At 35.1% G+C, this 15,442-nt stretch overlaps 1 protein-coding gene and 1 pseudogene across 2 annotated transcripts; one reads left to right on the top strand and one right to left on the bottom strand.

Moving 5' to 3' along the window:
- The first annotated feature begins 4,041 nt into the window (after positions 1-4,041).
- LOC145037899 (long chain acyl-CoA synthetase 4-like) lies at positions 4,042-10,566 on the top strand. Of its 2 annotated transcripts, none has more exons than XM_078986654.1 (18): positions 4,042-4,307; positions 5,981-6,044; positions 6,139-6,228; positions 6,326-6,382; positions 6,555-6,603; positions 6,691-6,767; positions 6,880-6,919; positions 7,009-7,103; positions 7,215-7,388; positions 7,516-7,626; positions 8,140-8,294; positions 8,384-8,459; positions 8,555-8,672; positions 8,826-9,083; positions 9,347-9,486; positions 9,591-9,773; positions 10,089-10,208; positions 10,305-10,566. In XM_078986654.1, exons 1-18 carry the CDS (start codon positions 4,156-4,158, stop codon positions 10,335-10,337), a joined length of 1,992 nt encoding a protein of 663 aa, XP_078842780.1. In that variant the 5' UTR covers positions 4,042-4,155; the 3' UTR covers positions 10,338-10,566. The 2 variants fall into 2 exon arrangements, with proteins under 2 accessions (XP_078842780.1, XP_078842781.1); XM_078986655.1 differs by lacking the exon at positions 4,042-4,307 and adding an exon at positions 5,348-5,435.
- A 399-nt stretch (positions 10,567-10,965) lies between these two features.
- On the bottom strand, positions 10,966-12,787 carry LOC145036423 (cyclic nucleotide-gated ion channel 1 pseudogene; annotated as a pseudogene).
- Between the last annotated feature and the right edge of the window lie 2,655 nt (positions 12,788-15,442).

The following is a 15,442-nucleotide window of genomic DNA, read 5'->3' as shown; positions in this document are numbered from 1 at the left end:
AATGTATAAAAACTCCTCATGTGTGTACTGATCATGCCGACGCCTTCCCGCGATCCTCACTGGTACCTGAAGCACATAACATAACAATGTAAGCATAAAAGCTTAGTGAGTTCCCCAAAATACCACATATAACACATAATAGCCACTCGAGGCTATAACTTTGTGGACCCTCCGACCCTAACTTTGTGGACCCTCTGGTCCTAACTCTGTGAACTCTAGAACTTACACGACATGAATCACATAGAAATAATGCAGTGAATCACAATCACATAAATAACATACAAGATACTCTGTCATATAGCTATAATTACCACTCTAGATAAGTATAGTGAGAAGACTCACCTTGGGTAACTCGGTAATCTCGAACTTGGTAAAATCTAGTCTAGCCTCCGCCTAATCACATGGAATAAGCACTCTAATCAATACAACTCTCAAGGCTAGACTATACCCTCTCTTAGCACTCTTAAAAGAGTAAAAGACCATTTTACCCCTCTCATGGCTCAAGGGCCCTAACATTGACCAAACCCTAAAAGTCAACAAAAGTCAACTCTCCGGGTTACCCTTTGCGCTGAAGGCCAACATACCCGGGGCGGTCCGGATAGGCTGTAGGCCCTGCGAGGCGGTCCAGTCATTCCAAATGCCCTATGAGTGGTCCGGATAGGCTGTAGGCCCTGCGAGGCGGTCCGGTCATGCCGAAGGCTCGAGAGCGGTCCAGATAGGCTGTAGGCCCTACAAGGCGGTCCAGTCATGCTGAAGGCTCATTATACATGCTGTTTGTTATTATTTTACTGGATGTTATATGTTGGTATTTTGGGGGTAACTCATTAAGCCTTCGAGCTTACATTTATTGATTTTTGGTTTCAGGTACTTCAGGTGACCATGGCAAGGCGAAGACGTAACGTACACATCCTCACATTTTATGATTTGGGATTTCTGGGAACTCTGGTATGAAATCATTTTGCAAACAATTTGAGAATTATGTTGATGTTTGAAGAATTTTATTTACCCGTATTGGTTTTGAAAAGTTTAAAATTTCTTGTAAATTTTTGGGTTGTTACATCGACGAGTTGTAGGAAAACTCGACGAGTTGGATCACAATATCGCGATTCTGACTTGGAGTGGACTCGGCGAGTTGAAGGACCAACTCAACGAGTTGGGTTACCTGGACCGTTGGCTTTGGCGTTGATTTTGACCTTTGACCGCTGCACTTGACCAAGTTTTCCCCAGTGGGTGCTGGAGTAACCTGGAGTGTATTGGAGGAGAATATGGGCTTAGGATAAGTCCCATATGGGATTGGTCCCAATTTGGAAAATTGGGCCATATATTGAGCCTTGGTTGATTATTTGGTTTTTGGGCCTTTAGAGTGTGAGTTTGGGCCTTGGTCTTGGACCAAGATAGTTTAGGGGTAAAATGGTCCTTTTACCCCAAGTGTGGATTTATGGTTATGTATTAAAACCCAAATGGTTAATTGGGTGTTGTTTTGATGTTGACAGCTTGGGAATCTGTCATCGAGTTGCTAGATTTTTATCCGCGGGACTTTAACAGCGTGAGGTGAGTCTCCTCACCAAACCAATGGGTCGAAGGCACCAAGGCCGGATCATTTATATAGCTGTGATGATTATTGCGTATGTACTATCGATACATTATGTGTTTATGTGAAGACCATGCGGGGGTTCCCATGGCAATTAGTTATTTGTGGTATGCTAGTTGATTGTGTGGTATTTGGTATGCTAGTTAGCTTTGTGATACTTGCATGGAAGACCCAGGGTGTTCCCAAGGCAGTTGGGTATACGACCATGTAGGGGTTCCCATGGCATTCTAGGCTAAGACCATGTGGGGGTTTCATGGCAGTGGGCTAAGACCATGTCGGGGTTCCTATGACATCCGGTGTAAGACCATGGAGGGTTTTCATGGCATTATATATATATATATATATATATATATATATATATATATATATATATATATATATATATATATATGTATATATGGCCTATATGGGTTGTATGGCATTTATGTTGATTAGTTAAGACCATGTAGGGGTTCCCATGACAGTTAGTGAAGATTATGTGAGGGTTCCCATGACAAATAGTTAAGACAATGAAGGGACAGTGGGCTAAGACCATGAGGGGGTTCCTATGGCACATGGAGTAAGACCTTGGAGGGTTTCCACGACTTCCTTATATGTTTGCATGCATGGCTTATGTGATTGATATGACTTATGTGATTGATATGACCTATGTGATTGATATGGTATATTCAGTTATGTGGATTATGTGGGTTATGCTCTGGTGAACTCACTAAGCGTTGTGCTTACAATTTACTTTATGGTTTCAGGTATCATTGGCTTAGAAAGGAAGGGCCCGACTTGATCGCAATGCACACACCCGTATTTTCCGTATTATGTGATTTCGGTACGTAACTCTGATAAATGTTTTAATTAAGCAATGTTTTTGAATGATTAACATCTATGATTGACTATAATGAAGAATGAAAATTTTACCCTTGATTTTTGGGTCGTTACACTTGGGCTTCTTGGCCTGACCTACGTCAGTCTGCACCTGCTCCGGCTTGCGCTTCAACTGAAGCTCCAACTGGATATCCCAATCACGGGCCCTCTCAATCATATCATTTAAGGTCTTGCACCCCTAAAAGCTCACAAACTCTCTGATGTCATATCTCAATATGTCATGATACCTCATCTTCTTCATCTCCTCATCTAGAGCGTAGTGCGAAACCAATAGAGGCCTCTTTTGGAACTTGGCGGTGATCTCCACTACATTCTCGGTAGTCTGGTGAAGGTCCTGGAACCCTCGCCAGCTGCTGCACCTCAATAGTTGGTGCAAACTCCCTCTAGAATCTCTGAACAAAATCCTCCTAGGTCATCACTACCACTGCCGCCGTCCTAATGGCTCGAGTAACCTCCTCCCACCAGTCTTGTGCTCTGTCCCTCAGCAGGTAAGATGTAAATCCTACATTTTCCCCTTCAGGGAAAAAGTTCGTCCGTTGAGCATACTCCATGTCAGCGATCCAACGACGGCTAGCGATGGGGTCCTTAGCCCTAAAGAACTCAGGAGCTCCAAAAGCCTTAAACTTCTGAAATGAAGGAGCTCGAGCTCCAATTTGACCTGCAACAATCTTGGCTCGAAAAGTCCTGAGCCTCTCATCCACCAGCTCCAAAATCTCCTCCTTGATGGTACCAAACAACACATGGGTAGCATCCAAGATACCGCGAGTAACCTCAGCTGAAATGAACTCATGCAGACGCTCATCAATAGGTTCGATGCCGGAGCCAGAACCTGTACCAGAATTAGAGCCAAAACCTCATCGAGTGATCATCATCATCCTAATCAAAAAAGTAAACTATATGTATATCTTGAAAATAAAAAAATATAAAATATAAAAATGAACGGTGTAATTAGCAACTGCTAGGTATATATACTTGTATCTCATGAAAAAAAAACGTCACAAAAACTTTAAAATTTAAAAAGAAGATGAGATGAACTTGTAATTGTTTAACTAATTTTTTCTACCGCCAATATTATGGATGTTATCATAAATGATTTCCAAGATGCTTATTTTGATACATGATGTACGCTTTTATTTTTATAGGAGTCATCTCATTCGAAAATAGAATATGATGTAACAATGCTTTTCACATTGTTAAACACAATGGAAAAAAAAACATTCAATGTCAATTTATTATTTCTCAATATGTTACTTCCAATTAAATAATTGCCAAATAAAAACAATCATTTACACGAAAAAATAGAAAAATTACCGTACCAATCTACCTTATTTACATTCAATAAAAAAGAACATATTTGACCATCTTAATCAACCAGTCAATGCATTTAGAAGCAAATCAAATTTGCATTAATTAGAATTAACAAGACATTAAATGTAATTAAAACAAAAAAAATTGTTTTTCTTGTTGACCAACTAGTTGACCATTTATTTTGTGGTGGCCACCTGCAACTGTAAATTGTCTTTGAGGGTTTGATCTTCGTACTATAAACAATTTGTTAGGCCACCCACATACACAATTTCGTGAAACTCTTTGAAAGCCCATTTTTAAATTTCGTTATTATTTATAGGCTTATAGCTACTCTTTCTTCATTCATTTCTCACAAAAGAAATAAGAAAAAACACAAAATGGCCATGAAGAAATACGTGGTAGAGATTGAAAAAGCAAAAGAAGCAAAAGGTGGCAGGCCGTCTGTTGGTCCGGTGTACCGGAATGTGCTGGCAAAAGATGGATTCCGGCCACTCAAGGACGGTGTCAATAGTTGTTGGGATGTTTTCCGGTAGGTCCAACTCTCCTCTTCTTCTCATTCTTCCTTTTAATTTTTGTATTTTCATGTTATAAATATTGTTCTTTTGTTATAGTAATTAGTTATATCCGATTTATTAATATTCAAAAATTTTATTTTAACCATTATAAACATAACATCCAGGATTCATTGTATTTTGTTCTCAAGGATTTAATCCAAGATTTAAGGGTGTTTGGGATTGTTAACTTGTTTGTGTGTTTGTGTGTGTTTATTTATTTATTTTTCTGTCAAATTGCTTATTTTAAGCGTTATCAAAATAAAGTCTTACAAAAAGGTTTGAATTAGTTTACCAAAACATAATAATTTGATAAACTGTTTATTAGTGTTTGACAAACGATGGTTATATATTTAGCATGAAAGAAGTAAAATAGTAAATTATTATGTATGTCGCCGGTGGTGATGAAAATAATAAACATGCGAGGCTGCAATTCATATGATTTTTAGGGTTAAGACAAGGTAAAAAAGGTAAACAATTGATTTTCACCAATAACAGTTACTTTCAGTTACTTTAGAAAGAAACAAAACTATGTATTTAAAGTCAACACATAATTTATATTTTAAAAAGTCCAAATACTCAAAAAGTCTTAAGTAAGCAACTGTAATTTTATTTATTGTAATTTTCTTTAAAAGATACATACTCAAATTGGTTAGTTAAGATTTTTTGAGTATTTTTAATAAATCCACTATATTTTCTTAAAATTGTTTTTTTTTTTTTTTTTTTTTTTTTTTTTTTTTTTTTTTTGCAAAATTAGACGCAAGAACGTATAACATGTTTCTAAAATTTTTGGAAAATTAGGACGGTTATATGATTTTTTTTTTTTTTTTTTTTTGCAGAATTTGACCTAAATTAAATTAAATAATAAATAGTATAAAGTAAAAGCCTTAACAATTTATGCATTCTGTATTATGCTCATATCTTTTGGGTTGAGGCCCATATACATGTATTCGATGGGCCAACGGCTGAAAGTCATTACTAGTCTGTTTTAGTTCCCGCTATTACAATCATTTTTCCTTCTAGGACGTCTTTCTAGTTTCTTCTGAGATGGATGCATAGTGCCTATGCTACTTTGCAGAGTGTTGATTTCAACATGGAACTGTCGTGTAAGTATCTAGTTTTGTGCGCTTAAAATTTTCGATTATATAGATGCAACATGGATAAATCTCCGTGTTTCTAATGTAATTGCGTTGTCTGATGTATGCTACATAATTTCGTCTTCAAATAGATGAACTGATTGATCTACTATGTTGCTGTATTGTTAAATTTTATAAAAAAACATCACGGTATGAAATGTTTAAATGTACAACACGGTTATCAAATGCATTGTCGTGCTCGCAATGTCCAATTATCGATGCATTTGTGATTTTTCTGATGTGTAAAATCTACTTGGCGTTGACGATAGAACGTAATTTTTTGAACTTGTAACATTGTAAATAGGTTTAGATTGGTATTTAGTAGCTTTTTGTATTCGTAAAGGTGTTTGCGATTATCTATAATCGCTCTTTGTAAATTAGGATTAGGTTTTTGAACCTGGAATCTGGTGTTATTTGTCTGTTCTTAATATGATTTGCTCTAAAAATTAACAAAAGAACTGCAAAGAACTTAACGTTCATGGTCATTTGAGCTGTTATATTCTATTTTTACACAGTTTATCGGTGGAGAAATATCCTAACAACCAGATGCTTGGCCAGCGGGAGATTATTGATGGCAAGGTGCTTAATTATAGACATAATCTTGTTCCTTTTTATGATTTCTGTAGTTTTTTTTTCCTCTGAATCTCATTGAGTGGTTTCTGATTTTGTTCAGGCTGGTAAATATGTTTGGTTAACTTACAAAGAAGTATATGATACTGTACTGAATGTTGGAGAATCTATATATAGTCGTGGAATTAAGAAAGTGAGGATTTTTTTTTCTAATATATATTACAGTTTACTTGCTTTTATTCACTTGTCATAGTATAGAAAGGCTTACCTTTACAGTTGCTCATGTTCAGGGGGCACGATGTGGAATATATGGGATAAATTGCACTAATTGGGTTGTAAGCATGCAGGTAACTTTTGATGATTCAGATCTATATACATACATACATATGTTCTTTTCATTGGCCTTCACTTTTTTGTTTTAAAAACTAAAAGCTTTATTATAATCCAAATTACGTTCTATAATTTTGAAGTTTTATATGCTGCAAGGATATTCAACTAATTGCATTAAATCTTCTGTAGGCCTGCAATGCTCATGGCCTTCATTGTGTTCCTTTATATGACACTTTAGGTAATACATTTTGTTCCAGTTTTATTTTGTAAAGATCTTTTTTAATAAATTGATTACATAACAAGTAAACAAGCAACATTTTTTCAGGTGCTGGTGCAGTGAAATACATCATATGTCATGCAGAAGTCTCAATTATATTTGCAGAAGCAACTAAAATTTCTGAGGTAAGTAATTCTACATCGGTCATTAAGAAAAAATTATGATGCTTAATTGTTATATACTATTCTGGTCATGCTTATATGTTGTCACTTACAAAAACGTTCTCACTGTTTATAGGTGTTAAAAACTTTTCCTGATACTGAGAAGTACTTGAAAAGTAAGTTTTATTTATCTGCTTTTCTCATAATAAATATATAAATATAAATAACCCTCTCATGAGTTAATATGTTTTGTCTTATTTTACAGCTCTTGTTAGCTTTAGCACAATCACAACTGAGCAGAAGTTAGTTGCTGAAAAATGTGGTTTGGAAATTTATTCTTGGGAAGAATTTTTACATCTGGTAAGCAGATCTGATATTCTTAACTCATTATATTGTGTAAATTTGTTTGTTTTTTTTATTATTATAATTATAATAATCTGTATATGAATAATGTGGTTGGTTGATTAATAGTCAAAGGAAGTTGAAGACAGAGTTGAGCTGCCATTGAAGACTAGAAGTGACATCTGTACAATCATGTATACAAGTGGAACTACTGGTGAACCAAAAGGAGTCATGTTAACCAATGAAAGCATTCTTTCAATGTTGTCTGGAGTAAATCACCACCTTGACAGCATGAGTGAAGAGGTTACTATTAAATATTAATCAACACACAGCCTAAATTACATCTATTTTATTACATCACATTTTCTTATCCTTTTTAATTTAATCCCACTGTCTTTTAATTTTTTTTTCTTCTTCTGGTTTTTATCAGTTCCAAGTGAGCGATGTATTTTTTTCGTATCTACCTCTTGCCCATATATTCGATCGAGTCATTGAAGAATTATTCATTTCCACTGGTGCCTCAATAGGATTTTGGCGTGGGGTAAGTCATAATCACATTAAAAAATTTTGTAATATGTGTGTGTGTGTGTGTGTATATATATATATATATATATATATATATGTATGTATGTTTATGTCATATAGACCATTAAAGTTTTATTTATTTATTTTCCATTCACCTTTTGATCATTAAAGGTTTTTAGAACTTAACTTGATGTTTTGTATTCATTTTATCGTTGTAACATACTGTAGCATGCTTTGTATGTTTTTTTCCCTACATGGCATCCTATGTGCCACGTGGCACATACATGGTATCGTATGTCTCTGCCACATGGACGCCACGTAGACAGAAAACCTATAAAACATGCTCGAACCAGTAAAAGCCTTAATGGTCAAAAGGGTAGATGGGAAAAGTTTCAATGGTCATATATAACATCATTTATAGATATATACGTATGTGTGTGTAACTGTAACTGTGTATATACACTCACACTCACATGCATTGCATGTATATATATTGTGATGTAAGAATTCTTTTGATACTGAATTTCAGGACATAAAATTATTGATAGACGATGTGAAAGAGCTAAAGCCAACAGTGTTCTGTGCTGTGCCACGTGTGCTAGACAGAATCTATTCAGGGTTGCTGGACAAAATTTCTTCAGGCGGTTTTCTCAAGCATACTTTATTTAACATTGCATATACATAGTGAGTTTTTTGTTATATATAGATAGTTTTTTTCATTCATATGTATACAAAAAGTTGCATATTAAAAAAGTTGACTTTTATATCTGCAGCAAACTGCATAACATGATTAGAGGGTACAAACATGAAGAGGCAGCACCAAGGTTTGACAAGATTATTTTTAGTAAGGTAATGCATGTAGTTGTTGTTTTTTTTTTTTTTGTAATCATTAGATATGTAGATGGTATTTTAATCATTTAATTTATGTTTAAAAAAAAAAATAGGTGAAAGAAGGTCTAGGAGGAAAAATGCGACTTATCTTGTCTGGAGCAGCACCTCTTTCTCCTTCTGTGGAAACCTTCTTAAGAGTGGTCACATGTGCTCATGTTCTTCAAGGATACGGTATAAAATAAATTTATTACAAAAGTAAAAACTAAAAACTACATTTTTGGTCCTTGTACAAAGTAAATATATTGTCTTTTGGAAGTAGTCATTTAAAATGATTAATTAATTAATTATTAAATACATATGTTGGATTTTTTTTTGTTTTTATAGGTTTAACAGAAACGTGTGCGGGATCATTTGTTGCACAACCAAATGAACTATCAATGAGTGGGACTGTGGGCCCACCATTACCAAATGTGGATGTATGTTTGGTTTCAGTTCCTGAAATGGGATACGATGCTCTGGGGATGGGGCCCACTACACCTCCACGTGGAGAAATATTATTACGTGGAAATTCATTATTCTCCGGATACTATAAACGTCAAGACCTCACCAAAGAAGTTCTTGTGGATGGATGGTTCCACACAGGTATTTTTGTAATTCTTCCATTGTCAGCTTTTGCATTTAAGTAATGCCAAATACTTTTTCAAAAGTGGTCATTAAACTCAATTATTTTGTTGAACCTAAAAATTAATTTACAAGCCACACATGTAGACCCCACATAAGGGGCAAGTGGCTGAAAAGATCTAGACTAGAGACACGTTATTTACCAAAAAATAGTCTTTTGTTTTTGTATATACCAAAACTATTTTCTTGAAAGAAAAAAAAAAGACTAAAATTAAAGGTTTTAGGGGATATTGGGGAGTGGCAACCGGATGGAAGCATGAAAATCATTGACCGAAAAAAGAATATTTTTAAGCTTTCACAAGGCGAGTATGTCTCCGTCGAGAATCTAGAAAGCATATTCTCCCTTGTTCCCAGCATTGATTCGGTAAATATTCTTTATATATGTTTTTTTTTTTTTTTGTTAATTATGTTGCTCTTTCACCGTGTTATGGTCATTGAAGGGCAAAATGGTGATTTTACATGTTTCAGGTATGGGTATATGGAAACAGCTTTGAATCTTTCCTTGTTGCGGTTGTGAACCCAAACAAAGAATCACTTGAACAATGGGCAGTGGAAAACGGGGTGGATGGTGATTTCTGTACCATTTGTGAAAACCCCAAAACAAATGCTTATATTCTTGGAGAGCTAACAAACATTGCTAAACAGAAAAAGGTTTATCTTTATTTATTTATTTATTTATATATATGTATAATTTATGAAAGTGTAAATCACATTTTTGGTCCCAAAAAGCTTTCACTTGCAATTTTTGTCCGTGTTAAAAATCAAATGACTATATTTTGGGACCAAATTTGCAAAAATCAGCTGTGTTCAAGGTCCCAAAAAATAGTCATTTTACTTGGAACAGGGACCAAAAACGTTACAAGAAGCTCTCAAATAAGGACCAAAGTTGCAGGCGAAAACTTGTTAGGACCAAAATTGTAATTTACTCTATAAATTATAATAACTAATTCTGAATTTTGATGGCAGTTGAAAGGTTTTGAATTTGTGAAAGCTGTTCATCTTGATCCTGTACCATTTGACATGGATCGTGATCTGCTAACTCCAACCTTCAAAAAGAAGAGAGCCCAATTTCTTAAATACTACCAGGTAACTAATTACCTGGTTTCTTTCCTTTAGTATTCAAATAATCATGGATTTTTTTTTTTTTTTATCATATAATAATTTATTGAAACCATTTTGCAGAATGTGGTGGATGGTATGTATAAAAGCAGCTGATAATCAAGATATTTTCAGATGCCTCTAATATAATATAAATAAACAATATATTTTCTATGAGGATCCAAATGATTATTTTCAGCTACTACCAATCAGTTTATATTTCTACTTCAAACTTTGAAGTAGTTTGTTCTTTGATTGCTATCAAAGTGTGTTGTAGTATTTCATACATTTTATATATGTATATCCTAAATTATTATAATGAGTATTATGGATCAAGCATTTAATCCGTGGTTATTTCTTTTTGAGTTAAAGTTGTTTGTTGGAATGTATGTCAAATAATCATTAGCCTCAAAGGAATCAAAATCTGTGTACAAACTCATAAGACTTTTTCATAATTTACAAACCTTCCAAGAATGTCCATAGTGAGTTAAGTCTGAATGTAGATCGTTATACATGCCTATATACGTGAAAAATTGTTGTTTGATTGTAAGGGTAAATTGATCATTTTCAGTTTAAAAAAGAAACATATCTTTATTTATACAACACTTCATACAGAAGCCCTTTGCTCAAATAAAATGAATCCAAATCTAGACTTGTTCATAAATTACAACAAGATAATCTTCTAAAAATCTCTGTATAAAAGAAACATGTATTATGTATAGCACCTTATTCAAGATGATCATCACTAAAATCGGGTTCCACCGGCTTCTATGGGAACCACAGGCGGCAATAATTTTGTCCCATGTGAATGGTTCCTCCTTAAACTATGTAAAATATTGGCGGCAAACCTAGACGCATAAATGGCGGCTCCAAAACTTGGGGAGGCGGTTTCACCACCTTTTGCCAATGCTTCCAGCAGTCATTTTTCTTCCTCCCGCAACGCCACCTCTTGCTTCCTTCTACAGTGTCTACGCCATGCCACCTGTATAAAACAAGCTCCCCATGTCTTCCATTGTTGTGAGTAAAAACAAGCTCCCCATGTCTTCCATTGTTGTGAGTAGTACCTGTATATAGTATACTAGTTTATAACCCGTGGGAAACACGGTTAAAAAATTAATTAAACTTTCTAAGTAAAAACTAAAAACTATTAATTAATAATTTTAAATAACTTATTAATTAAAAGATATTTTTTTAGTAATATATAAAATTATAATCGTTGGTTCAAATAAATACTAAAAATATATCATCTTATAATTTGTATAAATTTTATTTTATTATAATTGGTATAAATTTTATTTTATTTTTATTCTAATATTATTAATTTAATGTAATTAAAATATGATTTAAATTTTGAAATTTGAAATGGAGAATTAATAAATTGACAAGTGTCATGATATTAATTACCCGTACCAATAGATTGACAAGTGTCATGATATTAATTACAATGCCTAACATGATGACACATGCTAAAAGAACTATTCTTTTATTAGTATAGGGAGATAGGAGACTAGTTTATATCCCATTGAAATCACGGTTACAAAATTAATTAAACTTTTATAGTAAAAACCTCAAATTTATTAATTAATTATTTTAAATAAATTATTAATTACGAGATATTTTATTAGTTATGTGAAATTATAATCGTTGATTCAAATAAATATATAAATTAATCTTTAATATATATTAGATATTTTTTATTTGTGAATTAATGAAAACAATAATATAACATCTAAAATTTAAAACGGAGAATAAATATATTAACAAATAACATCACATTAATATTAATTAGGAGGTATAATAAATTTAAAATGAAGAATTAATAGATTGACAAATATCATCATATTAATTAAGAGGTCTAATATAGTGACACATAACAAAATAACTACTCTTTTATTAGTATAGAGATTCATATCAAGGTTTATTAATAAATACGATGGAATATTCTATAGCATTATAAACAATAAAACATATAATAGTTGAATATTCTTTTAAATAATTACAACTTATTTAATAACACAATTGTGAAACTTGGTTAGTATTTAGTGACATTTTCCCTTAAAATAGATTAACTTAACACGTAACACGTTAAAAATTACCTTATTCACAAAAAAAGAAAGTAGGTTGCTACTATTTATCAACATTTTTTATATAGCAAGAAAATAGGTTGGTTGTTATTACCTGAAAGTATGTTGGAAGTGCCTGCTATGCAAACGCCTAAATTGTGAAGCAACAAATCTAAGATGTTCAACCTTCAAAGCAAAACCTTCAACATCTGTAAGCGGTTTAGCAGTTCTTGTTGAAATGAGAAGAGTTGAAGACAAATTAGGATCCAAAGCCCACATCAGCAATTCATCTCCACAAAAATCACCAGCTTTTAAATAACTTGAATTAAAAAAACCACTTCTCCCACCATTTGTTGTCATTGTCAACAACTCCCCATGCATCACAAACAAGATGTCATCCACTGGATCTCCCTCACGAACTATGCAACTGTTTTCTGTGTATAGAACCGGTTTTGAACAGTCACACATTACATCCAACAATCTTTCGTCCATTATTTCAAACATTGGCACCTGCGTACGTTGTGTATCAAAATATGTTGATTTGTTATCCAATTGAAGTTACTGAGAAGACCTTTTTTTTGGTTATTTGCTGATATTATTTGTTAAAAAAATGTAAGTATGTTGCTATTTTTTGTAAAGATGATGCAAGTATTAATAGCACTATTGCTAGATCAGGACCGTTATACCCTTGAAATAAACCAATAAACAGGTGGAAATCTAACCTTGGTTTTTGATACAGACTCACCACGAAACTAAGAGTTAGTTGTCCAAGTTCACCTTCTAATTTACCTGTTAAGAAATTAGAATAATAGGGACACAAAATTATTCTGAAGTATCACAGAATAATACAAACTTTGAGAAACCAAAAAAAACTGACTTTTCATTCTCAATTTCCAGTACATAACGTGAAAACAAATAACCGCCACTCTACCAGTTCCCATGATCCTATTTTAAGTGGAGAACCAACTAACTGTTCTGATAAGTTCAAATTAATTAATAAAGACATAAAATTAAAACATGCTTGGAATTAAAAATAGTAGCTTGTAACTGAATCAAATTGATCCACTTCTAATTTGAGCCTGGCGGTGTTGGGTCAATGGTTGGAGCCTTCCTATCATCCTCTCCCTCTGCAGAAAAGTTTGTCCTCAAACATGGAATTGGCTCATCAGGATCAAAGTAAGGTTGTAGGTCGGCTACATTAAAAGTAGCAGCAAGGCCATAAGTACTTGGAAGATAAATCTGATATGCGTTGTCATTGACTTTGGCAAGGACCTTGAAGGGTCCGTCAGATCGAGGACTCAGTTTAGAGCGGCATTTTGATGGAAACCTTTCCTTGCGTAAATGTATCCATACAAGATCACCCGGTTGAAACAAGATGTGTTTGCGGCCTTTGTCACGACGATACTTGAGAAGCTCGTTATTTCTAGTGATTCGATTGTGCACCTGTTGATGGATGGATTTAATATCAGTTGCCAAATCACTGGCCTGCTGACTGAATTTGGAAGTCGTATCAAGGACTGTCAAATCCAGTGGGGTGGAAGGATTCAAACCATACACGACCATACAAGGACTGATTCCAGTTGTTTTATTCGGGGCCCGATTGTAAGCAAATTCAGCCCGAGGGAGTAACTTGTCCCACTGTTTCAGGTTGGTGGTAATAAGGGCACGTAATAATGAGCCAAGAGTGCGATTTTTAACCTCGGTATGTCCATTAGTTTGCGGATGGCTTGATGTAACGACCCGTCTCTGGTATGTTGTTTTTAGTATTTATTTTTGAAGTTTGTAGAGGAACTCGGCGAGTCTATGTCCCGACTCGTCGAGTAGGGTCGCGTTGTTGATCAGCTTATAGATCGGCGACTCGGCGAGTCCATATTCGGGACTCGGCGAGTCGGCCTGCCAGGTTGAAACCCTAAATCTCCGGGTTTGCACCCTATTTAAACCACCTTATCAGCCCCAAACTCGCCTCCTTCACCTCAGAGAGCTGTGAGAAACCCTAAACCCATCCCTTGATTGATTGAAGTGTCTTTGTGTGGATTCTTGAAGGCTTGAAGAAGAAGAAGAAGAAAGGAACAAAGAGAAGAGGTGTAGAGCAAAGATCCAAGGTTAAAATCAGAGTTCTTTGAGGTATTTCTCGGAATCCTCCTGTTTTATGCTTAAAATCTCCATTAGAACATTTCTAGGGTTAGTTTGATGTATTTTTCCAACCTTATAGTTGATTGGATGCCTTAATAGGTCGAGATATCCTTAGATCTGTTCATTTGGGAGTTGTAGAGCCCAGATCTATTGCCTTTTTGAAGTTGCTTTGTATGAGAACCCTAGATCGAGCCTTTATCATGCTTTTTGAACCTTATTATCTTCTTGGATGCTTATGTACACGTAAAGATAGAATCTTTACGTGTTAATCGAACTAAGGAAGCCAGTTCTATAAGTTTTAGACGCTGGATTCAAGCAGAATCGAGTTTTGAGTAGCTGCATGGATGCGACTCGGCGAGTCGGAAGAACGACTCGGCGAGTCAAGCCGCGAGTCCCGATTTTTCCCCTTTTGGGTGATGTCGAGTGGGAACCTGTGAGTGGGAGAGTGGACTCAGTGAGTTGAAGGGAAGACTCAGTGATGGAAGGACTCGACGAATTGTTCATACAACTCGGCGAGTCCAAGGCAATCTTTTATGATTCAAGAACAACTCGTCGAGTTGTTCATACGACTCGGCGAGTCGGATGCAGATGACCTGAGTGTTGATATAGAGCGGGAACTCGTCGAGTGTATGCCATACTCGACGAGTAGCAGCGAGCAGGGTTGAGAAATGAGAGTAGGGACTCGGCGAGTTGGCGGCCCAACTCGGCGAGTCAGGTCAACTGTAAAGTTGACTTTGACTGGGAGAGTTGACTTTAGCTAGGGGTAAAAGATTCATTTACCCCAATGCAGTTATTAGTAATTTGATTGAGTGTATTTGTGGATTTGTAGCCGGGGAGATACCGGAGCAGCAACAGATAGTTCCCGGATCCACACACTCAGCAGCCAGATCACAAGGTGAGTTTCCTTTCAGTAGGAACGGGTCTAAGGCCACAATGCCGGCCCGTTTAGCTAACAGTAGTATCCAGACTTCGGTCCGATGCAGATTCTAGTATGTTTGATGCCTTCGTGGCTCAGGCAGTATTTTG

Source organism: Lactuca saligna, chromosome 3 (assembly GCF_052625555.1).
Source record: "Lactuca saligna cultivar CGN05327 chromosome 3, ASM5262555v1, whole genome shotgun sequence".
Lineage (NCBI taxonomy): Eukaryota > Viridiplantae > Streptophyta > Magnoliopsida > Asterales > Asteraceae > Lactuca > Lactuca saligna.
This window is presented reverse-complemented; position numbering and strand designations above follow the sequence as displayed.